Source organism: Ilyonectria robusta (assembly GCF_021365365.1).
Source record: "Ilyonectria robusta strain PMI_751 chromosome Unknown BGZ61scaffold_7, whole genome shotgun sequence".
Lineage (NCBI taxonomy): Eukaryota > Fungi > Ascomycota > Sordariomycetes > Hypocreales > Nectriaceae > Ilyonectria > Ilyonectria robusta.
The window spans coordinates 1,429,868-1,453,231 of NW_025764441.1; the positions used below are offsets into that span (position 1 = coordinate 1,429,868).

At 54.6% G+C, this 23,364-nt stretch overlaps 10 protein-coding genes across 10 annotated transcripts; 4 read left to right on the forward strand and 6 right to left on the reverse strand.

Annotated features, from left to right (window-relative positions):
- Positions 1-62: 62 nt before the first annotated feature.
- Positions 63-1,163, forward strand: BGZ61DRAFT_449313 (phosphoglycerate mutase family protein). Its single transcript, XM_046245591.1, has one exon. The coding sequence runs from the start codon at positions 123-125 to the stop codon at positions 885-887; it is 765 nt and encodes a 254-aa protein (XP_046106264.1). The 5' UTR covers positions 63-122; the 3' UTR covers positions 888-1,163.
- On the reverse strand, positions 1,164-3,346 carry BGZ61DRAFT_449315 (ERCC4 domain-containing protein). Its single transcript, XM_046245592.1, has one exon. It carries the CDS (start codon positions 3,159-3,161, stop codon positions 1,170-1,172), a length of 1,992 nt encoding a protein of 663 aa, XP_046106265.1. The 5' UTR covers positions 3,162-3,346; the 3' UTR covers positions 1,164-1,169.
- Positions 3,347-3,398: 52 nt separating this feature from the next.
- BGZ61DRAFT_449317 (uncharacterized protein) lies at positions 3,399-4,235 on the reverse strand (the record flags this gene model as incomplete). Its single annotated transcript, XM_046245593.1, has 1 exon — positions 3,399-4,235. A coding segment is annotated over exon 1 (466 nt), but the record flags the coding sequence as incomplete, so codon positions are not given.
- Positions 4,236-4,247: 12 nt separating this feature from the next.
- On the reverse strand, positions 4,248-6,027 carry BGZ61DRAFT_449318 (uncharacterized protein). Its single transcript, XM_046245594.1, has one exon. It carries the CDS (start codon positions 5,638-5,640, stop codon positions 5,164-5,166), a length of 477 nt encoding a protein of 158 aa, XP_046106267.1. The 5' UTR covers positions 5,641-6,027; the 3' UTR covers positions 4,248-5,163.
- Positions 6,028-8,227: 2,200 nt separating this feature from the next.
- Positions 8,228-13,692, forward strand: BGZ61DRAFT_531213 (uncharacterized protein; the record flags this gene model as incomplete). The annotated part of the gene is made up of 4 exons (XM_046253672.1): positions 8,228-8,396; positions 8,510-8,833; positions 8,888-13,080; positions 13,129-13,692. 4 exons carry the CDS (start codon positions 8,228-8,230, stop codon positions 13,690-13,692), a joined length of 5,250 nt encoding a protein of 1,749 aa, XP_046106268.1.
- Positions 13,693-14,428: 736 nt separating this feature from the next.
- On the reverse strand, positions 14,429-16,080 carry BGZ61DRAFT_574593 (uncharacterized protein; the record flags this gene model as incomplete). The annotated part of the gene is made up of 3 exons (XM_046256163.1): positions 14,429-14,623; positions 14,860-15,823; positions 15,899-16,080. The coding sequence occupies 3 exons, from the start codon at positions 16,078-16,080 to the stop codon at positions 14,429-14,431; spliced, it is 1,341 nt and encodes a 446-aa protein (XP_046106269.1).
- Positions 16,081-17,467: 1,387 nt separating this feature from the next.
- BGZ61DRAFT_449322 (uncharacterized protein) lies at positions 17,468-18,630 on the forward strand. Its single transcript, XM_046245595.1, has one exon. The coding sequence runs from the start codon at positions 17,498-17,500 to the stop codon at positions 18,449-18,451; it is 954 nt and encodes a 317-aa protein (XP_046106270.1). The 5' UTR covers positions 17,468-17,497; the 3' UTR covers positions 18,452-18,630.
- A 117-nt stretch (positions 18,631-18,747) lies between these two features.
- BGZ61DRAFT_587326 (uncharacterized protein) lies at positions 18,748-19,229 on the reverse strand (the record flags this gene model as incomplete). The annotated part of the gene is made up of 2 exons (XM_046256480.1): positions 19,059-19,229; positions 18,748-19,005 (listed from the first exon to the last, which is right to left on the reverse strand). The coding sequence occupies exons 1-2, from the start codon at positions 19,110-19,112 to the stop codon at positions 18,748-18,750; spliced, it is 312 nt and encodes a 103-aa protein (XP_046106271.1). The 5' UTR covers positions 19,113-19,229.
- Positions 19,230-20,247: 1,018 nt separating this feature from the next.
- BGZ61DRAFT_531217 (3-oxoacyl-reductase) lies at positions 20,248-21,128 on the forward strand (the record flags this gene model as incomplete). Its single annotated transcript, XM_046253673.1, has 3 exons — positions 20,248-20,284; positions 20,345-20,870; positions 20,924-21,128. 3 exons carry the CDS (start codon positions 20,248-20,250, stop codon positions 21,126-21,128), a joined length of 768 nt encoding a protein of 255 aa, XP_046106272.1.
- A 486-nt stretch (positions 21,129-21,614) lies between these two features.
- On the reverse strand, positions 21,615-23,101 carry BGZ61DRAFT_516790 (uncharacterized protein). Its single transcript, XM_046252302.1, has 2 exons — positions 22,619-23,101; positions 21,615-22,530 (listed from the first exon to the last, which is right to left on the reverse strand). Exons 1-2 carry the CDS (start codon positions 23,035-23,037, stop codon positions 21,789-21,791), a joined length of 1,161 nt encoding a protein of 386 aa, XP_046106273.1. The 5' UTR covers positions 23,038-23,101; the 3' UTR covers positions 21,615-21,788.
- Positions 23,102-23,364: the final 263 nt, after the last annotated feature.

A 23,364-nucleotide genomic window follows, 5' to 3' on the forward strand; every position in this document is an offset into this window, starting at 1 on the left:
GTCATCCAAATTTCACTACAAAGCGCAAATTTTCTTCCACCTTCAAGCATCTCAGCTTCGAACATCAATCACAATGGTCTAGTACACCGAGCACAGCGGCGCTGGCAATCCGCCTGCGAACCATGCGCCTCTTGCTCATCCGTCACGGAGAAACAGTCGACAACGTCACCGGCCTCTACGCAGGGTCGCGCGACTCGCCGCTGACTACCCACGGAGTACTGCAGGCCCGCCGCCTGGGCGCGCACCTCGCCGGCCGCGTCGCGGTGCAGCACCTGTTCTCGTCGGATCTGCAGCGCGCCGCGCGGACGGCGGAGGCGGTTCGCGATGCGCAGAAACGCGTGAGCGGCGGGACGCAGCTCGATGTCGTGCGGCTGTCGGATCTGAGGGAGAAGGACTTTGGCTCTGGGGAGGGATCTCGGCTTGGGGCAGGGCAGCATGAAGGCGCCGAGACGCCCGAGGCAATGAGGCTGCGCGTCGACCGCTTCTTGGATGATCATCTCGTCCCGGTCCTCGCCGTCAGCGAGTCCACCGTCTGCGTCGTCGCCCACGGCATCATCCTCGGCGTGCTCTTCAAGGCCCTCTCTGCGCGGATCCCCTGCTCCGTTGCTCCCAGCGCCAAGTCAGAGTTTTCCGACGTGTCGGCTCTCTCGCGACTCTGGTGGAGCAACACGGGTTACCTGGAAGGAGTCTTGTCCTCGCATCCAAACCGACCCGACGGCCGCCTGCCTCTGAAGCTCTCCGTCGAGACCATCAATGGCATGGACCACGTCAAGGGCCTGAAACGGACCCGTGGCGGCATTGGCAGTGCCAAGTTCGACGAGAAGCAGAAGACGATGGACTCGTTCTTCAAGCCGACGTCGCGGAAGCGCAAGCACGACGACAAATAACGCTTGCGCTCCCCATCAATGGTACGTTTACTCTTTTTCTTACTCCCAACACCAAGCAAGCTTTATGATGAAAAAGCAATTTTCACAGACCTGATCTGAAATAACACAATGTGGAAACAACTTTGTCCAACCGCTGTCTGACAGCTTCTTCATACACTGATTCATTTTTACCGCCTTGTCGAGAGACTAGCTAACAATGAATTATCAGGATTTTACCGTTCAGCTGAATGCCCAGCATGACTTTATGATACCCATGGCACATAGCTTTTAATGCATTTCTTCCTAAACATCTGTGCTTCCATCGTCTCGTCCCGTGAATACCTTGTGCATCCGTCTACTGACGGCCTGTCCCACATTCCGATCCGAGATTGCCCCGTCCTTGTTGGCACTCTTCCTGATTCCCTCCAGTCTATTTGGTCCTTCGGCTTCGAGCTTGCAAACCAGGTCGCTCACGTTCCCAAACTCAGCCGCAATGCCGTACGCAATGGGCGCCGTAACCCGCACAATCTCCTGCAGCATGCGCACGTACGTATCCTTCGCGTCGTCGCCCGTCCTGACCTGTCCGCTCTCCATGCAGAAGCCCGCCCCGAGCGTCGCCTGGTCGCGCTGTCTCCTGTACGGCACCGTCGACACGTGCTGCGTGAAGACGGCGATCCACTGCGCCGTCTCGAGGGGTATCGTGGTGTGGTGGATGAGCACGTCGTGCATCACCTGCAGCTGAAGCAGCGCATCGTCAATCTTCTCCTCGGGCACGTACTCCGGCGCGGTCGTGGTCCTGCGACGACCTGCTTGGGTGGTGGGCTCCTGGGATCGCACGTGCGATGTAAATTGCCGGTTGCGCAGGTTCCGGTTCTTGCGTGTCCACGGCAGCATGCCTTCGAGGAGGTAGATGATCTGGTGGTTGCCCAGATGCCGCACCATCTTGCCGACGTGCGACTCGAGGTCGTCTGCCAGCGCCAGCTTGACAAACTCATCAGCCGTCAAAATGACAAGCGCGTGCTTCTCGTCCTCTATCCGCAACGGAAGCGGCTCCCAGAGCCCCAAATCGTCGTTGTAGCGGCTTTTAACCTTTCTCCGCCACTTGATGACGTTCTCGATCGGGCTGTCCCAGGTGGTGTACTGGACGTCCAGACCTTCCAGCAGCGTTTCCAGCTGCACCTTGGTCGTGGGGCTCAGGCTCGCGGGCATGTCGACAATCATCTCTGGCGTGGATATTTTCTTGTCGGTCCGGAGTTTGTTGACTTCGGCCAGGGCTGCATTGCGATCCTTTTCGCGGGCCTTGGCTTCCTTTGCATCTAGCTTCTCCCGACGCTTCTTTTCTTTGTCAAGTTCCCTGGCTGCTGCTTTGGCCTCTTTCTCTCGGGTCCGGTCCTCTGTTGATTTCTGCGGTTTTGACGTCTTCCGTGACTTTGACGATACAATGTCGCTCTGAGAGCGTCGCAGTTGTGATCGCTGACATTGAGCAATGTCAAAGCTGGCAATATCCGGCAACTCATCATCCGATCCTTCGGGCCCAGAATCCTCAATGTCGATAACAACAGGCCGCGTCCGTGGGGGGGAAGATCCAAATGAGAAGGCCTCCGGGGCCGAGCTGGATATGGGGTCCCAGTCGCCATTGCGTCTGGTGGGTTTCGTGACTGGCGCAGGTGTCTCGCCTATGTAGACTGGCCTCGCACTCCTTGGTTTTGGGGCTGGGTCCGCTGGTCTTGGAGAGCTCGCAAACGCATCTGATGATTCAGGCACAGTCGTAATCCGTTGCTCTACGGTGAGAGGGGAAGTGGCAAATGGGTCCGAGGACTGTATGGTACGTATCGCAGGTGTACAAGTCTCGGGTTGGGGGCAGGCCCTAGGTTTCGGCTGGGGCGATATGACTCGCTCGGGTAATATGGCGGGCTCTGGGGAGCTGGTGAGGCAAATGGGGTCGAATACCGCAGCTGGTCGTGCGTTGGTTGTCCGCACGCTTGGTCCTGGGAGTTCTCGTGGCGGAGTCCGCTTCGCTGGGCGGGTAGAATTGTTGGACGGGGAAATCCTGCGCTTGTTCCCTGGCGGCTGCTGTAGAATCGGCTCGTCGAGGTCAATGGTAGTGTCAAAGTCGTCAGAGAGGAAAAGGAAGTCGTCGGAGAGCACGGTGTTGGCTGAAGCCGTGGTCGAAGCCGTAGTTGCAGTTGCAGTTGAACGGTGCACTGGAGCATCCCGGCGTCCATTGGCATGCCCAGCTTGTTCCGCGGGGGGAGGTGGGCTGGACGAGATGAGATCAATCACATCTGGCGCCATGGCATCGAATTGCCTCCCGAGACGGCATTGGCGATAAGTTTGCGCTGTGTCTCGAAGTGGGATGGAGGTGAAGCAGGCTTCCAGACTTCTAAAGTGGGACGCCAGCCTGCGCGTGGAGACGCGACATCCTGGCTTGGCCCAACACGTCCAACGCCAAAGTCACGTGCATACCTTAAAGAGTTACATCCATGACTTTCGACTTTACGCACCGACTCTACGCACCGGCTCTACGCACCGACACAACACAACCGGCGATAACCTCAACGCCGATACCACACAATGACCTGGTTTAGGTTGCATGCCGTCGTCCCTAAAGAACAGTCAAATGACCACATCCACGTCGTATCGTCAATTCATCGCCGATCCGTTGCCCCGCTTTCCACTTCGCCATCTCCCATCTCTCCGTGAAACATGTGCCGCCTGGGGTTTGACAATGGCACAGTAGCATTGGAGCCCGAAACGAAACTTTACGGCAGTGTGCAGACTCACTGCAGGAAAAGCCGCCATGGGCGTCACTTGACCCTTGGCGCCTCGAGTGAAGCCGGGTTGTTCGGTGATTGCAACCTTTGGCGAGACAGGGGGGTTACGGGAAATGGCTGACTGGCTTCGTTGAAGCAAGCGCCCTAGGCCGAGTTGGACGGCTGGTCCGACAAATGCGCTTGAAGCCAACTCAAGCCAACCCGGAAGCGAAGACTGTCGGGTGAGACACGAACCGAGGATGACGAAGCAAGGGATTGGTAAACCAGCCTTGGTGGTGTAGGTGGTGTAGGGTAGGTTGCACGGTATGTATCTGAGCGGATGCACCATGACAGAATCCATTCAGTCGATGAAACCCATCATGACGTTCACCGGTCTGATTGTAAAATGTGATGGCGTGATTGCGGGCGCAAACACTTAAGGGGTGACCCTTATTACCTGCATGCCATTATCTAGGTGAGACGGTTTCCATAGTCATCACGCCGAATTCCGGAACTGTTGGTCGATGCTTTTGCGACTACATTCCAACGAGGGGTACGAGCCATACGCCGACATGACGAACAACGTGACAGAAGATGTCATCAAATCCATATAAATCTGTAACGACATCTGCAACTCCCAGTCGTTATCAAAGCTGAAATCGGGTACCTGGTAACGTCTAAACAGAGTGAATCATGCATGGTGTCGGGGAGTTCCTCTGCCGGGAGGGAACCAACTCGGTTTGAACCAAGTGACGACATGGCTAAGACAACGAGACAAATCACTGCCCACTACGGAGTAACGAACGACTAACTACTTGACACGCCACAAGGGACATTCTGACAAGTTCGAAACAAACGGCACGAAAACCAGCCAAGCAAGCGAAGCTGTGTGTTCTCTAGGGTGCAGATCCTCTACCCATCGATCGTCACAACGCCGTCCGAGAACCGGGCTGGACGACGGCCGAGGTTGAGAATGACAGAAGCAAAACCTCGCTTGCAGTGGTGGCAATGGTAAGAGCGGCAGTAGCAGTAGCGACTTGTGCGCCCGTGCGACTTTTGACGCCTTTGGACGCCTTTGACGCACTGGACGTAGGCTGGCATATCGACAAGGCTGAGGGTGAGACTGGGAACAAGCTGCCGGCAACCAGCAGGAGATCTGGCATTCCGGAGCGGAGGTGCATAGAGTGGCATGGAGTGGCATGGGAAAGCCGGACGACTCCCTGTCGTGGCACGAGCTGTCGACCTTGGGTGATGCATGTCTTGGTCCACCACCGATCAAGGGCTTGCTTTTGGGGTCGGATCTTGCACGGCTGGGAGGCGCTGAAGCAAGTCCGCGACACGATCGGTCTCTCAGGGTCACACAGCAGTGGCAGCACAACACACCACACAGGCCGTGCCAGGACCCGAGAGATCGAATCCCGGTAGTTGGCCAGCGCGTCGCAGGGAAACGAGTAAGGAGGTGCGGGTGGGAGTCAACCGCCACCTCCGCAAGCCTCTACGCCCGGCAGGGGATTGACAGGACGAGAACCACCCGAGAACCACCATCACGACAACCAGCGGGCGGGCGACAGGGCAGCCGAGGTGGAGACGCTACCTGAAACGAACCGCGGCGGTGGTGCTTGTTGGTTTCCCGCGACGAATTGCTTCTGTGCAGAGCCAAGGTGTGCCAGAGACCCTTTGGGTGCAGAAAGACTTGCTTCTGCCATGGGGAATGGTGCCATTCGCTGCGACCCTGCCACACATCCACCCTTGTCGCTGGGGTTTTGGACGCGCCGTCGCAAGTCTCGCGTCGACCGCGGACGGCTTGCCCGCACCAGTGCCCCGGCCATGGCCCCATTGGACAAGGTTTCACAGGTGTGATGGACGGAGGGACTCTGCTCTGGCGCAGATAAGACAGTTGGGAAAGCGTCAATGACCAAGAGACAGCGTCCGAGCAAGGCGACGCAGAGACGTGTCTTGGGCTGGGCTGCTGAATGTAAGCAACTCCAGGCTACTTTGGGCGAAGTTCGGGCGAAGTTCATCCAAAGTCCAGCCAAGAGTCGACGCAAGGCGAGACAAATGACCCAATGGCGACGGGAAAAAGCAACTAACTTGCAGGCCAACGCATCGAGCGGTCCTGTGCGGTTGCGGGCTTGCAGGTTGCGGGCTGCGGGCTTGCGGACTTGCGGCCAAAGAACGACCAGTGCTTGAATGCCCCAACTGAGCAGGGACTGCGCTCCGATATGTGCGCTGCGGACCTGCAAACTCCTCTAGACTCTAGAGCGGTATGCGACTGCCGCCCCCATCTCTGTGTCTCCCCCGTCCCCCCGAGTGGCCCATGGTGGGATGATGCCGTGAGTTGACTTACCCGCTGCGCAGATGCTGGGAGCGCGGTTGGCGGGAGAAGTACCTGAGTACCTGAGTACCTGAGTACCTGAGTACCAGGCCGATCTCTAGCCCCTTTTTGACTGGTTTGGGCGTTGGACAGGGACAGGGAGGGACGGGACCGATGCCTCAAAGTGTGCAAATGTGGTTGGTACTCCGCGCTATGGACGTGCGCATTACTGCGTAGTACGCACTACTTCGCACGTAAGAGAGAGAGGGAAGCACAGTAAGAAGACGCACATGGGTTAGCTAGAAATTAGTACGTAGTACGTAGTACCACTTCGCAGTTGGCCGTATCCCAGGAGCTTTGCCGTGGGCCGTTGGTCGTCGAAATCGAAGGATCTGCGGGATGCAAAGTTTGCGTGCCTGGCATCAGCGGCATGGCGAGGGGCCGCTAAAACCGGCGCGTTGGTCCCAGCCCCTGAATTGAGGGAGACGGGAGAGGGGGAAAGAGATTTCCAGGAGGCACAAAAGTAGTAAGGAGGCACAGGAGCAAGGAGAGAGTGAGTGTGAATCTGTGGGTGGTTGGTGGTTGGTTATTGCCGGAGTGTGTGTGTGCGTGCGTGAGTGCGTGCGTTCTGTGTGGGAAGTGTGTGGTGTGTGAGTGGCTGTGCGAGCGAGAGCGAGAGAAGTGTGGATGGGCTTGAGGCGGACAAAAAAGCAGCCGACGCCGCGTGGCTCAACCACCCCGCAACTGCTGCGCACAAGTTTTTGTCCACGATATAAGCACCTTCAAGTCATCCAATGATTGATGGCCCAGTAAGGCCAGAACTCGTCCAGTAACCGAATCCAGGGGGCCCCTGAACTACGCCATGGTACGCCGAACTCCCATTGTGCATAAATGTGCTAGCAGGTAGGCGCTCATGCTGTGTGCTCTGTGCTGTGTGCTCTGCTTATTTGTCCAGTGAATAGAGGGCTAGAGGGCCACTGAGGGCTGGGCCTTGGCCCTTAGCACCTGGGCCGATGGTCGCTCAGGGGCCCCGGAACCGCGGAGACCAGGGGCCATATGCCGCTAAAAGGGTCTAAAGCCGCGCCCCGGCCAGGTACCACTCTCCCATGCCGGGCGAGCAGCCAACCACTGCGTGTCTGGCGGCCCTTCTCCGCCGGTCTCTGCGCCGCCTCATTGGGCGGTCGCAGCTTATGGTGGATGTGGCGGCCGTGACAGCAAGCCAGAAGCCCCCCCTAGACGACCCCTAAACCAGTGCCCCAGCGAGCGCTGCACCCGCTAGAACGCCAGTGCACACCCGCCATTGCTCCCAATGCGCCAGTGAACGAACGTTGGGCTCCCCCTGGTGTTTCTAGGTGGGCTGCAGGTCCACGGTGCCATTCCGTCTGGGGCCTGACCCTTTTTTGGCGCCATGCCATGTTATCCCATGCCATCCCATCGGCCATCTCTTACTAGGCACGCAGTACAGTAACGCAGGCAGGGTGGAGGGATTCCAGGTCGGTATTCCAGGCCTCAGGTATTCCAGGCGTCCCAGGCGTCCCAGGCGTCCCAGGTATTCCAGGTACCTACCTAACTTACCCCCTAGTCCCTCTTCCTCCTCCTCCTCCTCCTGAAGCCAAACGGTCCACCCACATCCACTCCCACACCCTCAACCCACGCCCGCCCAACCAGCGCCTACGACCATCTTTTTTTCCTCTCCCGCCCGTTGTCGCGTCTTGTTCCAGCTTTCGTCTTTTCGTCCATCGCGTCGTGGTCATTACCGTCGTCGTCTTCTCAGTCCTTCCCTACGAAATCCACAAACATCCTTCCTGGCGATAGTGCACCTGTCGTCCAAACGCCCAAACTCGTCCCTCTCTTCGCTGGAACGAGGTCGAATCTGTCGCTGGCTCGGACGCCCTCCCCTGTTTAATTACAACCCCCCCACACCCCTGGTTGGGATAAACACTCGTCTCGCTGCCCGTACGCTCTCGGCCACTTGACTGACTTGCTGCGACCTGCGACCTGCCATTGCGAACTGCGACATCAACTGCCAGTCTGCCGCCAACTGCCCTCCCGCGAGACTGTCTGGGACACTTTTACGAGAGAGGAATCCCAGCGCGAGAGCATCCGCTTCCGCTTCCGCTTGCAGCCTTATGACGCCCTGAAGACTCCTTCCTCCTTTCCTTTCGCGGGGCCCTTCTTGATCCCCCGAGCCCATTGCGGCACTGCCTTTGGCCTTCGCGACTGCAACCCGCCGCGCCACGAGACCATCTCGACGCCAACTCGCGCAACTCCATCTCCCACCCCCATCTCCAGCCATGGCGAGCTCGCCGCCGGCTTCGCCTGGGGGCCACCTTCCCCAGCGGCCCCTCAGCGCCATCGCCTCCAGGACCGCGCCGAGGAGCCATAGTCGCATGAGCACCGGCAGCAAGACGGGAGGCGGTAGCAGAGCTTCTGACGATGAAAGCCGCACCGCTGTCAAAGTCGGTATGTATATATTCTCTTGTCCTGTTTCCGGCTTGTCGTCCTGGGTGGATTTCGACCTATGACTGTCATGACTCTCACCTTTACCTCTACATCCGGACGTTGACCTTTTATAGTTGTTCGCGTTCGACCACCGCTCAACTCGAACGATCCTGGCTACGACTTGATTCCACAACGCTTCCAGCGCTCCACAGTCCAGACTCCATCAGACACGAACCTGACCATCGACTCACCCCAGGGCCGCAAGTTGTTCGTCTTCGACCGCGTCTTCGGCCCCGATGTCATGCAGGATGGCATCTGGGACTACATTTCCGACTGTGTCGGCGCCTTCATCCAGGGTTACAACGTCTCGCTGCTCGCATACGGCCAGTCTGGCGCCGGCAAATCCTACACTATGGGCACATCGGGCCCCAGCGAACAGTACGACACAGAGTTGATGGGTGAGGATGCTCCCGCGAGCGCCACACTCAAAAATGCTGACCAAACAAATCTAGGTGTCATTCCTCGAGCCGCCGCCGCCCTATTTGAGAAGCTGGACGCGCCCACATCTAGCCCCAAGACGACGAACCGGAATTCAATGTCCCACTTGCGAACTCCACGGGGATATGGACAGCAAAACGATCTCGGCGACCGCAACTGGTCGCTCAAAGCCACCTACGTCGAAATCTACAACGAGCAGCTGCGTGATCTCCTCGTCCCCGAGCACACGCCGACCGGCGAGCGTGGAAATGTCGCCATTCGCGAAGACGTCAAGGGAAACATTATCCTGACCGGCCTGCGCCAGGTTGAGATAAACTCTGTCGACGATCTCATGAACGCCTTAAATTTTGGCTCCAGCATTCGCCAGACCGACGCCACCGCCATCAATGCTAAGTCATCACGTTCCCATGCCGTCTTCTCGCTCCAGCTTGTCCAGCGTAAAAGCAAGGCCACCCCCACACCCGGCGCTGAGAAGCGTTTCTCCGTTCCCCTTGAGGCTATGACCGGCCAAGAGGTCTCCATCACCACCGACAGCAAGCTTCACTTTGTCGATCTCGCAGGTAGTGAGCGTCTGAAGAATACCGGCGCCCAGGGTGAACGCGCCAAGGAGGGAATCTCCATCAACGCAGGTCTTGCTGCCCTTGGCAAGGTTATTAGCCAGCTCTCCTCTCGCCAGGCCGGATCACACGTCTCGTACCGCGACTCCCGCTTGACTCGTCTGCTCCAGGACTCATTGGGTGGTAACGCCATTACTTATATGATCGCCTGTGTCACTCCCGCCGAATTCCACCTTAGCGAGACCCTCAATACTGTGCAGTACGCCCAGCGCGCCCGAGCTATCCAGTCCAAGCCTCGCATCCAGCAGATTGAAGAGGGCGACAAGCAAGCCGTCATCGACCGTCTCAAGGCCGAGGTTGCCTTCCTGCGAGAGCAGATTCGCATCTCCGACCGCGGCGGCTCCAGTCCCCGACGTGCTGCCCCAGGACCCAACAACGAGCGATCCGAGCGACAAAACGAGCGTGAAGTCGAGTTGCAGAACCAGCTGCTCGACACCCAGGAGAACTACACGGCGCTCAGCCAGCGTCACGCCCGGTTGATTTCGCAGATGGCCAGGGCTCGTGAACACGAATCAGACGAAAACCAACAGCTCGAAGACTCCCTTGGCGACACCGCCACCGATCGCCTCAACCGCTCCAACTCTTTTGCTCAGGCCGTTGAGCAAGTTGTGCTCGAGTACGAAAAGACCATCCAGTCCCTGGAGCAGTCCCTGTCCAGTACTCGCGGTACACTGTCCAACACGGAAACCAACTTGCTTGAAAAGGAAACCAAGTGTGCTTACGTAGAGACCATCAACACCCAGCTTCAATCCCGCCTACAGAAACTCATGGATCGCGAAGCGAGCACGGAGAATTATCTCCACGACCTCGAGGCTAAGCTCGACGGTCACACCAGTGGAGAGGAGAAGAACGCCACCATTATCCTGGAGCTGCGTAAAGAGATTGCCCGAGTGAGGGAAAACGAGGCCGCATGCGAGGACTACATCTCAACTCTCGAGGAGCGTCTTGCTGAGGCTGACCAGGATGCCGAGCTGATGCAGCGTGAAGTTGATCGACTCGAACAGGTCATCGAGCGCCAACGAAGTCTTGGCAAGCTCGACTCGTTGCTTCACGAGCTCGACCAGATCCAGGACGGCAAGGAGAAGGAACCTGAAGCTCAGGTTACTCCTGAACCAACCAACGGCGTCCCCCGCCGCGGCAAGGCCGAACACTCCCGGAGCCAGTCGCACGTGAGTCGTCACAGCCAGATGGAAGAGCCTATTCCCGAAGGCGACGAGGAGGGTGCCGATTCCAAGATTAGCACCGTCAAGGAGGAGGTCGACGAGGACGCTCCGGCTGATGGATCCCATCTGGAGAAGCCTGACGCTGATTTTACGCCCCAGAGCCCGGCCCAGTCCAAGTTTGTCAACGACAAGCTAGAGAATGTGACTCAGGAGCTCTTCGATCTGCGGGTTGAACACGAGACGACCCTCAACGACTTTGATTCCCTACAGGCCAAGTACGAGGAGGCCATGCGCAACCTCGCAGAGCTCCAGGACGCCGTGGACGAGGCTCGCCACCCCAGCCCCAACCGCCCCCGTGATTCCGTCATGTCCATCACCTCGCCGACTGACACCCGCCCCGAGTCCTTCCTTTCTGACGAGAGATCGAGCGACTTGAAGGACGGACCTCGATCCTCCTTCTCGCGATCGCTCTCCTCAGAGCTGTCCTCCGCCATGGACTCGCCTGCCACCGTGGACTCGTCCAGCGCAGACATTTCCGAGGATGACACCATCACCGCCAAGCCTACTGCCTCGACCGAGGACCTGACCCGGGCCCAGAGCGAACAGTTTGCGGCTGAGCTGAGCCGTCTCAAGACTCTCGCTCAAGAGCGTGAGGCTGCCGAGAAGGAGCTGGCCGAGAAGTACTCACAGCTCGAGTCACAGCATAGCGAGACTCTTGACATTGTCGAGGAGCTCAAGACCGACCTGTCCAAGGCCCGCGCCGTTGCCGTCGAGGCCACCTCCCCCAGAACCAGCACCCCCGTCATCCGCCGCAAGTCCAGCCAGAACCTCATGATCATCGACCGCGCCCACCGCTCGTTTGCCTCCCTGCGAAACATTGCCACCGAGAACTTTGAGGACAACCACGAGGTGATGCAGAACTTTGAGCTCAACTTGAACTCTGCCATGCACGAGTTGCACACGCGCAGTGAGCGCATCCAGGAGCTTGAGGCTGACGTCGCTTCCGCAAAGAAGGAGATGGAGACTAAGATGACCATCATTTCGGGCTTGACCCGTGAGCGATCCAGTCTCAAGGCTAGCCCCATGGACATGTCGATGGTTGCCAACATGCGAGACCAGCTGGAGCGAAACGAGCAACAGCTTTCAGAAGCAAGGGACGCCCACAACGCCCGCGAGCAAGAGTTGTCGACCGAGCTGGAGTCGCTGCGACAGGCCCTGGAGTCGACCAAGAATGCCGTGGCACCGCAGGAGGTCGAGGAAGTGAAGCGCTCACACGAAGAGAAGGTTGGCGAGCTGCAGAGGGAGCTTGCCGCCTGGGAGGACAAGCACAAGACTGTTCTCGAGTCAATGGCCACCGCCGAGACGCAGATGCGAAGCACGATCCAGGACCTCGAGGCCCAGGTTGCTTCCGCCTCCAAGCCCGTCCATTCTGAGCCTAGTGATGAGTCAAGAGAGGCTGCTAAGAAGCAGGAGGACCTCGTGTCATTCCTGCGTAGCGAAATCGACGAGTACAAGGCCATCATCAACAGCAACGCCACCAAGGTTGCGGAGCTCGAGAAGGGCCACTCTGCGGTTCGCGCTGAGCTGGAGGCGGCGACCGAGAGGTACAACGCCGAGTTGGAGGAGATGAAGAAGGCCCAGGGCACCAGGGAGCTCACTCATGCCCAGAGCATTGCCGAGGACAACACCCGTCACCAGGAGCTCGTCGCTAAGCTGGAGGAGCAGATGGCCGCCCACGAGCTGGCCACCAAGAGCCACCAGGAGAGCTTGGATCTTCTCAAGGCCACCCACGCCAAGGAACTATTGGATCTCAAGACCAATGAGCAGAACGGCTACGAAGAGCAGGTCGAGGTGCTCATGTCGGAGCACGCCGAGGGGGTCCAGAAGCTCGAGATGGAGCTTACCGAGGCCCGCGAGGATCTTATGAAGGTTGCTACCCAGGTGGCCTTTGCCCTGGGTCTGGATGTCAGCGTCGAGAAGCTTACCGAGCGCATCGACGAGCTAGTCTCCGACCAGAAGGCACTGGCCGTAGAGCAGACCAAGCGCGCCGAGATGGAGACGCACGTCACCGAGCTTACCACCATCAACGAGACCATCATGCGTGACCTCGAGACGGCCAAGACTGCCCTGGCCGAGATGCTGTCCGACAGCAACAACACCAACACCAAGTCGGCCCCCATCACTGACCAGGTGTCGATCCTCAAGAACCGTATGTCGGAGCTCGACAACCGCAGCAAGAAGAACAGCCGCCTGGTGGAGGAGCTGGAGGAGCAGCTGCAGAACAACTTTGATGAGGCCCAGATGACCAACAACCGTCTGAGCACTCTGCAGACGGAGCGCAACGCACAGCTCGACGAGGCCAACTCGGCGCGGATCCGGCTCCAAGCTGAGCTGGATTCCGTCCGCGACGAGTATGCCGTGCTTCAGGTAAGTTCCCGTTCGTCTCATCAAACAACACTCACTAACTTGCAACAGACCAAGCTCGAGGAGGTTCAGGCTGGCGTCCAGCGATCCAACTCCAACTCGACGATCCGAAAGAGCGCGTCCCACACCTCGCTGCCCTCACCACCACCCGCCATCCCTCTGCCGCCACTACCGACCTCGCCCGTTAACGGCTCGCCTAGCTCACCTACTACCGCCGGCCCTGGCCGACCCGCCAGCAAGGACAACCTGAACATTTCTCAAATCACCGAGGACCAGGAAGCCCGCATCCGCACCATCGAGAAGCACCTCTACGCCGAGCGCCAGCTGACGCAGACGCTCGAGGAGGCCCTCACGGACTTGGAGAAGCAGACCAACAAGGTCAAGGCCGACTGCGACGCCTGGAAGAAGCGCGCCCAGGAGCTCGAGACGGAGAACAAGGACCTCAAGGATCGCCCGCCGCCCGAGCCCGTCCACGACAACCGCTGGAGTCTCCAGGCCGTCGAGGAGGAGCGCAAGAAGCGCCAGGCCGCCGAGGCTGCGCGTCGCCAGCTCGAGGAGCGCATGAATGCCATCAACAAGGGCAAGAAGAAGAAGGGAAGCTTGAACTGCTTCTAGAGGGGGCCAGGTTGAGGTTGAGAGATGCCCGTTTCACGCCTCATGTTGTTTTTGCTTTTTTTGTGCTTTGCTCTTTGTTCTATTCCCCCCCGTGCGTGTTTTTTATGCTTGTGCTCCTCCTCCCCCCCTCCCCTTCCCTCCCCTTCGTCTGAATTGTTTCCCATGACGAACTTGGGAGGGATCCTCCCCCTAAAATCCCCGAAGATGGCGAGTTTCGTTTTTTTTGGCACTGGCCAGGAGTTTGGAAGGGTTTCTGCTTCTTGTCTGAGAATACCATCTACACCAGCAGCTCGAAGCACGATGTGATTATTATTATTTTTCTTCCCTTTTACGTCATGTAACCCTGTTTTGTCTCTCTGTTCCTCTTTTTCTTTTCGCTTCCAAAAAACTCCCTTGTTACTTCTTACAACCTTTTTTCTGTTTTCTCTCTTGCCCTCGTCCCCCCAAATGGCGGATGCGGGGGCGCGGGGCAAAAAAACTTATTTTTTCTCAAAGAATGAGCGGAAGATGAGATGAGATGATTTTCATGAGGCCCGGGAATCTGGGCAATTCTGTTATATATAAGGGAACTATCCCGCGACGATAGTGGTAAATACTAGTTCAGAACATTTTTTGTCACGATGATGTGTGTGAATGTGATTATTGTAATGTGAAGGGAGGTTGTATTTTTGAGTGCGTTGTACTACTGAAACAGTCTCATCCCTTGACTGGGTGAAGCTATCGTGCAGGGTAAATCTCATGCACCTAGCCTATGGTGATTCCATTCGATGATGTCCTCCATTTGATCCGAAAACCATGTGTTCCCCTCACTGGTCGTAGGCATTATCGCCAACATCCTCAATTCAGGTGGGGCCTCTTCAAAATATCCATGATGTCGTTCCCCAAGATTGACTGGTTGCGCACAAATGGCATCTTTGCGATGACTCCCAATCTGGATTTGACGGTAAACCTATTTGTGTCGTGATGGACACTCGAGTTGGAGTTGAGGTCCTTGATAGCAGATGCTGTTGTTGCACCCAAGGTGAGCTCCAGTCGCTGTCGCAAATGCGGCGGGATTGACTTTGCCATCCACGTTCTCTCGACCTCCCTCTCAGAAGCAACCCCAGCTGCTCGAAGCAACAGACGAGATAACCCGTAAAGATGGTCCCAGGCAAAGCGGATCCATACCTGATCCTCAACTGTATTGGCGGCTTGAGCGAACCGGAACAGCTGTTCCCCAAGATCGTCATTCACGTCCATGACCAAGGTGGCCACATCCGACCTCCGAACGGGTGTCTCATCGTTCATCATGCGCTCCACCGCTGCCCAATGTCTGGCCCTGGGCACCACACTGGTAACCAACATCAATATGTCTTCCCTGTCGCTGTCGGTCAAGCAATCGGCTGAGTCGGGCTTAAAATCATCAGGCAGCGGCAATGTCAGATATTGCGTCGGCACCTCATTCAGCCTCCCACTTTTCGACGCGCTCATGATCTCCGAGACCATTCCATCCCATTTGAAGACCATCTCTTCACCATGGAACCAAAGCTGATTGACTGGCACAGAGAGCGTGTTTGCGAGTAGAAGTCGGTCACAGTTGACCATTTGCAACCGCTTCAGAAAGGCATAGGAAAAGCTGGCGGTTTGGGCGGAGGATATGGTGTGCGAATTAAAGGCTTCGAAGTCGCGAATGTTGCTTTCAGGGTGTTCCGCCTGCAATCCGTTCAGCTTCCCATTGTTGTATGCCCCCTTGACCTGTCTCATCATATACGGCCAATCGACAGTCATCAGCATATCATTGAAGCGAAGCTGGCTGGTTGTAATAGATAGCGCGTCTGCTAGGCGAAGTCGATCATTGTTGACTTGCTCAAACAAGGCCAAATGGGTAGGATCAAAATACGCAAGCCCAGGATCGGGTGCTAGACGTAACTGACATGCGGCATTCTTGCAAAGCTGGTTTGGATCCAACAGCCTTTGTTCGTCTTTCGTGCGAGGACAATCCACGGCATGTTCAGCAGGTCGCTCAGTTTCAATCCTATTAGTTTGCTTTCTGAGAGGATGGTTATTGGAGGCGGGAGTCGAATCATTGGCTGCAGGTCTTTTGGTCACGGCAGGCTGGGACGGTTGAGTAGCTTGGCTGTGTGGCTTGGCCCTGTTACGTATCATCGAATTGTTAACATGTACTCCACCAGGTGAGGGTTGATCCTCGAGATCTGAGACAACTTACCCGACTGAAGTACCCGTCGCCAGGGTGTCAGATACATGGGAGACTCGGCTAGCTTTTTGGACCCTATGAGTCCTGGTGCGCGATGGCGCAGGCGGCTGCCCGACTTGTCCACTGCCGGAGGGAGGAGATGGCTCTCTGGATCGCTTCAGGGTCCTAGATGCACGTGTGTTGACTCGGTTCATCCTGGCTGCGAGGATGAAATCTAGTCAGGCTGATGAGTAAGGGCGTGTGGTCACAAGACCTGTGATCGAGTTGTGGTGCTCGACAGGTGATGGTGATGGTGAGAGAGAGTGGAGATGGTTCATCGACAAGTTTGTGAGAGGGAGGATCAAAAAGTCTGTGAAAGAAGAAAATGATGAAAGAAAACGAAATGATTGTGAAGGAACAGAAGAGTCACAGCCGGTAGTACTCACGTGAACTTCATTTCTGCAGTGATTCACTCCCAATAGGTACCTTCGCAAATCATTTCACCAAACAACAGCCGGCCCGTCTCTGCTTCCACTTCTGGTGCCATGCGCAGTACAGAGAAGAATTGTGCACTGATGGGAGTTTAGAAGATTCCAACTTCACTCAGTCTTCACAGGACCGATGTCCCAGGCATGTAAACTCTTCGCCGTGGGCTCTGGATGTAGTCTCGCTCTAAGATTTGAAAGCCGTAATTTAAACCAGACACGCAAATTAGCCACCTACTGATTATCTAATTGTTCATGGGCTCTTAAGCCCCGAAATGCTGACTGACAGTTTGAGGTCCTGCGGCTTGGGAGGCATTTTGAGCTGCTGCAGAAAATTCCCCATCCTCGTACTCGGCGCTGTCCGAGAACAGGTAGTTTCATCAGGATATGCAAGGCAGAGGTAGCTTTGCGGTGATGCCGAGGCAAAACGAGAAAAATGACTTCCCTGCCACCCAGAGAATGCTAGTTGGCCATTGCTGCTAAGGCTGTTAGAGTACCTATCTATAAATAAAGCCCCGCTGGTTCAGAGTCTGAAGTATCTTAATCGTAAGAGCAGCTGTTACACACTCTCTGGCTGCCTCTTGGGGGAACTTGATATTGTTGTGGTCCAACGAAGTCTCATTCAGGTGTTTGGATGCTACGTGTGACTCAGCGGTGTTCAACTTAGGAGAACGATGGCTTGTTCACGTGTAATGGAGATAGACTACGCCTTGAGTAGACGTTGAAGATGGTTGCAATATCCCTGGTAGCCTTTTCTATCCGTTAAAGGTCGGTTTTGAGCTTGACGAAGGATCTGGTGTTGATTCCTAGAGGGTGTGGTTCTGGAGTATTTCGTCTTCACTACCTATCTTGCCCATGATGCGGCACCGCCCAGGAATACTAACAAAGTCTCTAAGGAGTGCTTACTCAATCGCTTAAAGATCGTGGCCAAGCATAAAAAATTCCTTGATTCAGATGCTGTGTCTAGCGGCTGACAAGATTTACGTCATCGGTCGAGCAGCGGAACAAAGATGATCACCGTCGTCAATAAGAGGGTCTGCGCCCTTGATTTGACAACCCTGTAGCTTAGCATATAAGGAGCGACAGCCTACGATTATGCCTCACACAAGGAGGTCATGGAATATATTTAGTACCCAAAATTTATGCTATGGCAACTTCACGCTCAATCTCAGTCACCTATGTGCCCGCGGATTGCGGCTCCATTATCCCAGGCAAATCCAAAGCGCCGCAAGCCTTCCAAGATGTGGGCATCATCAACAAACTACGAGACGCCGGGCTATCTGTCTCAGAGAACCATGCACTGGAGTATCCCGCAACATTCTCAGCATCAACCTTTGTCCCAGGCGGCGTTCGTAACGAATACGTCAACGTCTCCGTCTGCAAAAGTGTCCGTCACGCCATCTCCCAGAACCTCGACTCTTCTGTTCAACCGCCGTTTCAACTCATCCTCGGTGGTGAGTGCTGCATGTTGCCGGCGATCCTTTCGTCCTTCTGGCAGCATGCGGGTTCACAGTCCCCTCCCAAACGCGTCGGCCTCATCTACATCGACGCCGACACCGACCTTACTTCCCCCACGGACCCTAGCTCTATTGGCACCTTTGCAGGCATGAACATGGCGCATCTCATCCGACTACCTGGCGCGTTGAAGAGCATGGAGCAGTTCTCGCGGCCCTCTGGCGAGCCCGTCTGTGACGCCTCCAACACCGTCTTTTTCGGCACAAATATGTCCTTGCCGGGAAACAAGCCTGAGCACTTTGCGTATCTCTTCGACAACAACTACAAAGTTGTCAACTCAGCATCACTGGCGCGTGAGCCAGAACAGCGCGCGAGGGAAGCCCTCAAGTATCTCGAGGACAAGGTTGACATCATTATGGTGCATCTTGACGTCGACTCGATCGATCCGGGGACGTTTCCACTGGCAAACGTTCCGAATTTCACGGGAGTCATGTTTGAGGAAATGATGCGAGCGTTGAAAGTCTTTCTAGGTAGCAAAAAGGTCAAAGGATTAACTGTTGCTGAAGTTAATCCAGATCATGATCCTGGGTTGGACATGGTGGAGAGGCTGACGGACCAAGTTGTGGGCATGCTGGCGGCAAGATAATTTCTTGAATTCAACTAGAAGCTTCGGAATTGACATGTTAGAATAACACTCGTGGGTGCTCCTTTCCTGGATCAATTCGGCTGTTGGTACGACCCACCCATCAGGAATGCAATTTCGACGTCACCTGGCTCGGCGATACTCTAGATTTACAATAGTAACTGGTCCTCATAGCATTGGACGACTCGATATCGAGACGTGGTTTCAGTGGATAGCTTAATTGGGAGTTTATTCTTCTCATATACTTGTGAACTCGACGCTGGATCTACAGCCTGATATTCTACTCCCTGCGGCCGTAGCTAAATCTTTTGCGTGACCTTGATAAATGGCGGGCGTGCAAAGAAATCGCAATTGGAAAACTCCAGAAACTCTTTAGACGCAGTGTGCTTCTCGTATGCCTCTCGGCCAGTGTATCGCTCATAGGCGTAGAATGTTGTTGGTTCGTCAGGGTGGAAACTGACTACGAGGTCCAGAACACCAGGTTCCGACTCTGCCAGCTGGAGGGAACGGCGCATGAGATGCTTGATTTCCTCAAGATATTCAGGCTTTGCATAGACCTAGCGGGGGCCATTAGAGTACTCCTGAAAGGGCATAGTGGACTGATATTTACCGTTCCAATGATAATAAACTCCCCCTCGGGGATAGGTGGCAGCTCGATTCCCATGTTTGTATTTGTAAAATGGACAAATACGATAATTTGGGCAGAAACACAATCGGTGTGAAAATCACCCAAATGGTAGGAGGAAGAAATACTCACGACCGGGAGATGTGATAGTGTGAGTGGTCGATGGCTGTGTTGATTGCTGGCTGGACGGGGAAGTCACAGGAGGTCTTCTTATACCTTTCTGTACGGCACAGAGATCTACCGCCATATTATCGAGTTCAGACATGTTAGCGGTCTCCGGAATGTTAGCGGGCTCCGAAATGTTACCTATCGGGCCCGAATAAGACTTATATCCGTCCAAGGTGCAGTGGTGCCCGAGAAACTAGTCGCCCATTTCTCGGGCTCCACTGTAAGCTACATGGCCACAGTATTATTAATAGTATTAAGCTTTAATTAAGGTTCAGGACAAGGGAAATGCCACCGCTACAACTTATAATCGGGCCACTTCGAAGAGAGTAAATACTTTTGTGTACAAGAAAGGCATGAGGATGAGTCAGTTAAGGTTTCACCGCGGTTAAGAAAGGTTATTATTAGAGGAGTAACTGGTGGGGATTGGTCTCTTCGTCAGCAGTTACTGTTTGGTTGCGTTTGCAACTCCGCGGATAGTTGGTCCGCGATTGCGTATAGAGTAACTTATACCAGACACTTCTATTCAGATACTCAAGTTATCAAATTTACTTTGAAGATGCCTCATGAATGAAGTTGTTGTTGTCGTACCGCTGCTTGCGGGAAAGGTGCGGAAAGTGTGCGGAAAGTGTGCGGGAAAGTGTGCGGGAAATGCCTGTCACCGTTGCCAAGCTGGGAATCACACTCCCACCCTTAGAGCAGCGCGTGCTAAGCGTACGCTCCGGGTGGCCCACTTGGATGCAACCATGGAGTTAGGGAATTTCTGCGCTGCCGACCTTGACTCCACGCCGAATATCGTCTACGTGTTTGCGGGAGCCCGTGTGAAACCAGATTCAAGTCACACGACCGAGGTAGATCAAAGGGATGATACTTTTTAAATATGGTTCTGTGTATGGCTATAAGTAGCAGTCCGTTTGTGGCATTTCAGATACCCGACCAACATAGGACTCAAATTAGGCATACCTTCTTTCACCATTTTGAACAAGCTACCAAGCCAGAAAACATAAAAATGGCGCCACTCTCGGGAAAGATTATCGCCATCACAGGTAAGGGCAGACTTACTGCCACCTTATCTTGGTGACCGATTTACTAATTGTTTCACGTAGGAGCTGCATCCGGAATGGGGCTTGCAATCGCCAAGAAGCTCATGAAGCAAGGTGCACTTCTTTCGATTGCCGATGTCCATGAGGCAAACCTTCAAGCTGCCAAATTGCAGCTTAAAGAACTTGGAGAGCAAATTCTCTTAACAACTGTCCTGGATGTTAGAAAGAGTTCAGAGGTCGACGCGTGGATCGCCTCTACGATCTCGGAGCTTGGTGGCCTCCATGGGGCAGTCAACTTTGCAGGTGTGACAAATGCAAAGATTGGAACCGAAGGAATTCATGAACTAGACGACAGTACATATGATTTTCTCATGGATGTCAATTTGCGTGGAATTGTCAACTGCATGCGGGCCCAATTACGGTATATGGTATCTGGAGCGGCAATAGTGAACGCTTGCAGTGCTTCGGGCCTCATGGGGTTTGCAGGGGGAGCTGTTTACACTGCTAGCAAGCATGGTGTCGCTGGTGTAACCAAGGCAGTGGCAAAGGAAGCGGGCAAAAAGAATATCAGGGTCAATGCTGTGGCTCCGTAAGTTCAAGCATTCTCCTTCAACACGATATACACTAATTTGAGCATGATAGCGGCTTCATAGATACACCTATGACGGCCAAAACCATCGGGAATTTGAACCTTGCCCCTGGTGACTTGGGACCTTGCGAAGCAACCGCGCTTGGTCGAGCCGGACAGCCTGCCGAGGTCGCAAACCTCGTGGCATTTTTGCTTAGTGATGAGGCATCGTATATAACTGGGACTGTTATCCCAGTTGATGGTGGGCTGGTTTGCTAGTTCTTTCCCCCTAGCTAATGCCTAAGCCTCTTGAGGGTGTCTGTCACCTTGACGTTTGGTAAAGTGGAAGTGTCAGGTTGGGCTTCAATTCTCGAATAGTTGATATCATGCTCCGAGGATCGCAGAGCAAAGCTTTCCAAAATTCACCATCTCTTACTCCGCCAAGGAAAGTGGATAGCGGATGTTTACCAGTTGTCTTGAAGCTTGTGTACTCCAATAAACACATCTTTCGTTAGTTGGTAGTTAATAAACCGATTGCACAGCACAGGGCTAGAGCTTTCCTAGCTCTGCGATTAACAGGCCCTGGCTGCGCCCCTCAAATAGAATGTTATGCGGCCATGCTGCACTCTATACTCTCAGTATCCTCCACCAGTTCTGTGTTCGTGACTGGTAAATAGCTGTACCTTTACGATTTTAGCCTTTATGACATGAGTTTTTGATATCTTTAGTAGCGAGGGTTGAGGTGTATATTGAATATGGTCTGATAATGAATCAATGGGATTGTATTAAGTACCGCTCGAGATATCTTTACGGCTGCTGAAATATTATCTTTAACTCTAACCTGGGGGCATGTCATTATTGACGTGGAATGATTGCGCAACATCTGAGTGCTCCTATCGCCATAACATTCTGATTGAGAAAAGAAAAATCCGCATAAGTTTAAACCACGAAGGGATACATCAAATCTCTCTCTGTAGACATGGTGCTTGGATCCCACCACAGGCCGTGGTCATCCATTTCCTCCTGCTCCTGGGCCGACATGTCATGAACAATAAAAAAAGTACTGCCATCTTCCGCTATTCGATCAGGGCATCGGGCCCTCCTCACTATCCGGAAATGCAAACCATCTTGGTCATTGTCATTAAATTGCTCGCTGGGAACGATATTATCGCTGGCAATCTTTGGTAAGTATACCACAAGTTCCACCTCTGGCGACCATGTTGCTCGCCGAAGTGGCTCCAATATCGCCCGCTCATTGATGTTTGACCAACTGTCAAAACCACCATGGTCCATCCACAGATTGACGTGGACGAGATGTGGTAACGCGGCGATGCCTGGCCAGATTTGGTGCCATTGGCACCCTTTGGGCAGCAGGCCTACCGCACGCTCTTGGCTAGCATACCCGGTTGCTCTTATCTTCTGTTGAAATTCCTGGCTCACGACCTCGAGTGGTGTTGTTGCATTGTAGTCCCTTGCCAATGTTAGGGCGATAAAGAGATCAACGGACCCAAAAAGGGTAACATTTAGAGATCGAATCGAACGAAGAAGTTGACGAGGGATCATGGGCGGTGGACTATCGTGTATGACAGGCTTGGGGTCGTCGTTGAGATAAAGGGCGGTGTCGGTGTCGGTAATTGTAATCTCTAGATGTTGGCTCAAGAAGCGGATTGATTCGGCATAGCTGCTCAGCGTATTAATAGGTGCTGAACTTATCATCACGCAGGTCTAGGTCAAGACTAGACATTGACGTGCAGGGGTAGAAGACTTGCATTGTCTTGTTGACTAGCAAAAGGCTGATGCATGCATTTCGCTCAGTACTGATATGCCCTGGCAATGGATTCCAATCTTCTTCACATCGGTAGTGATTCCCCCAGGTTGAGTGCAGCCTCGCTTTCATTAAATTGCGACTACCCTTCCTGCGAAGACTTTTGAAAGCGAGATCCTCTTCCTCTTGACTTGGCACGCGGTGATTGTCAGGCGCTGTGGGATATGGACCGCCGATGCCACTTGATTCATCCCCAGTTTGCGCACCCAGACAGGCTGCAGTCACGAGACGGTCGTTCTTGAAGAAAACGTGGAGTCGCAACCTGGGAGCCCAGACGTTTGTGTAGATGAGGTCGCGGATTTCTGTGGGCAAAGAGGTGAAGGAGAAGTGGCGCGACTCTCGTCTTGTCACAGGAGACGCCATTTTGCCGCCCAGAATCTCAATTTGAGTGGAGACGAACGGACTGGGTTGAGCTGAGGAGCGTCACAATTCTGGAGGTGTTGGTTGTTACTTATAATCTTGCTTTACTTATTTACCGACCAATGATCAGAATACAGTGAGCGTGACCCAAAAGTGGACCTGTTGCTATTTATAGAACTGCTAAAACCCGCACTTGGAATACATGCGTAAATGAAATCACCAACTTCTGGCCGGTGATGGTCTTATCTTAGATCCCATTTGCCCTCCTAAACTTGAGATATGTATACATAAACGCCCAATTCGGACCTGGGATAATGCATGACACTTCCA